The sequence below is a fragment of the Monopterus albus genome, unplaced genomic scaffold (genome assembly GCF_001952655.1).
Source record: "Monopterus albus unplaced genomic scaffold, M_albus_1.0 scaffold107.1, whole genome shotgun sequence".
Lineage (NCBI taxonomy): Eukaryota > Metazoa > Chordata > Actinopteri > Synbranchiformes > Synbranchidae > Monopterus > Monopterus albus.
The window spans coordinates 237773-239636 of record NW_018127987.1 but is presented as its reverse complement, the minus strand read 5'-3'; the positions used below and the strand labels follow the sequence as shown (position 1 = coordinate 239636).

The window sequence follows — 1864 nt, the reverse complement described above, 5'->3', positions numbered from 1 at the left end:
AGTTCTAGATGACTAACTGAAAAACTCAATAGAAAAACTGTTTAAATCATCAATCAAGCAAAATTTTTCTGTTTCCCATTTCTCAAAAGTGGGGACTTGATGCTTTTCTGATTTTTGTCTTTGTTCACTGAATGTCTTTGAGCTGTTGGTTGGACAAAACAAGTCATTTGAAAACGTTTTGTAATTAGTGCAATCTTGCAGAGAACTCCAACCTTTAAATTAACAGTTGACTTCTGACCAGCAACCAATTTAAGAATCTGAAGGGAACTAATAGCAGCTGCTGCAATGTTCATTTTTTCCAGATCAGATATTGCACCACTCGTCAGGAGAGGTGTGGCCTCACACTTACGTCTCCCAGGGCCACTACTGCCTCTCCTCCTCTGATGCCTGGGACCCGATCAATAATGACCCCTCTGGCGTGGCATCTCCGCCTCCTGGCTCATATGTTCTGGGGACCAACGGGTACGACGGGCAGGTGGCAGCTCCCTTCCTGTCTTCCGGCCTCAGCAACAGCAGCAGCAGTTCAGTCTCCAGCAGCAGCAGCAGCAGCAGCAGCAGCAGCAGTTACAGCAGCTGCAGCAGATCCAACAGCTCCAGCACTACCAGCAACAGCAGCTCCTGCAGTATCAGCAACAACAGGTGACTGATCACAAGCAGGTGGAGTCTCAGTTCTGTGAGTGTGAGTGAATGCGCGGGTTTAACCACAGTGAAACAGTGTCCTACATGTGGTTGAGATCTGCACATTTACTGTTACTCTAAGCCAATCCAATACTTCATCAATCTTCACACAGAATTTCTGCAGAGCAGAGACATGTTGTGTCAAAATGTTAAACTGTCAGGCAAAAACCTTGTAACTCCAGATTTATATGCAACTTTCATTCAAGGTTTACATGTCTTCAGAAATCTGTGTAACTCCTGAATTTACAATATAAAGCTTTTTTAAAATTAACAACAAACTTATAAGTCAGACTCAGCTACAGCTGACATGTAGTTTTTCATGGTTGTTTAAGACATGCTGTAATATTTTGTTGATATATTGATAATATTTTGGGGACATTTTGGTGACCCGTTGGTGATATATTTTGGTAATATTGTATTGTTATTTTGGTATTTTTAACTGTGATATTTTGTGATTTTTGTGAGTAAACAATATTTTGTGGGTAAACCGTGATATTTTGGTAACTTTATTTTACAGATCCCATAGTGTAATACAATTTCCTGGAAAGGAACAAATTACTTCTCATAAAGCACTGTGCAATGTGGTGCTAATTATAGGGAGAAGTGTTTTTTATGGCAACCCACCATATAATAAATTCAAAATAATATGCTGAATTCAGACAGCATATTTAACACATAGAGAAAGTTAAAATAAATAATGTACTTGGAACTACATTATATTCAAAAACATTGTTTTAGCTTTAACCTGAAAATTGTAGCTAAATTAAAATAAGCCTCAGTCTCAGATATGTTGTAAATCAAAACCAGCTGCTTATTTTCTCCTGTGCACAAAAAAGCAGTATTGATCTCTGTCATAGTCAGCAGCTCTACTGTAAATGCTATATAGTGGAGTGGAGTTCTTAAGCATTTTTGCGACTGCCAAAACCAAGTCTTGTGTATTTTGACAAATTGTTTGACACATTGTCACCTCTGACAGAAGGCAACAGATCACAGCACTGTCTGTGCTTCCTCTCAGTTCACTTTCTCTGACAGTCTCATCCTTGTGTTTCTAGTCTATGGAGCACAGGCTGCACAGTGCTAACCACTCTTTGCAAGCAACGCCCAACAGCACCATCCACAGTCTGGTCCATTCTATTCACCCACCATTGGTTGATCTCTGGAACACAGCGCAGATGGAGGCCTATCA

The 1864-nt window shown here is 40.1% G+C and overlaps 1 protein-coding gene across 1 annotated transcript in view; it reads left to right on the top strand.

Moving 5' to 3' along the window:
- The window catches only part of fam131bb (family with sequence similarity 131 member Bb), a 20854-nt gene that overhangs the window by 14378 nt on the left and 4612 nt on the right, over positions 1–1864 (top strand). The window contains 3 exon segments of the mRNA XM_020610841.1: positions 303–464; positions 467–639; positions 1731–1864. The exon segment at positions 1731–1864 is cut by the window's right edge and continues 97 nt beyond it. Of these exon segments, the coding sequence (XP_020466497.1) occupies positions 303–464; positions 467–639; positions 1731–1864 (469 nt within the window).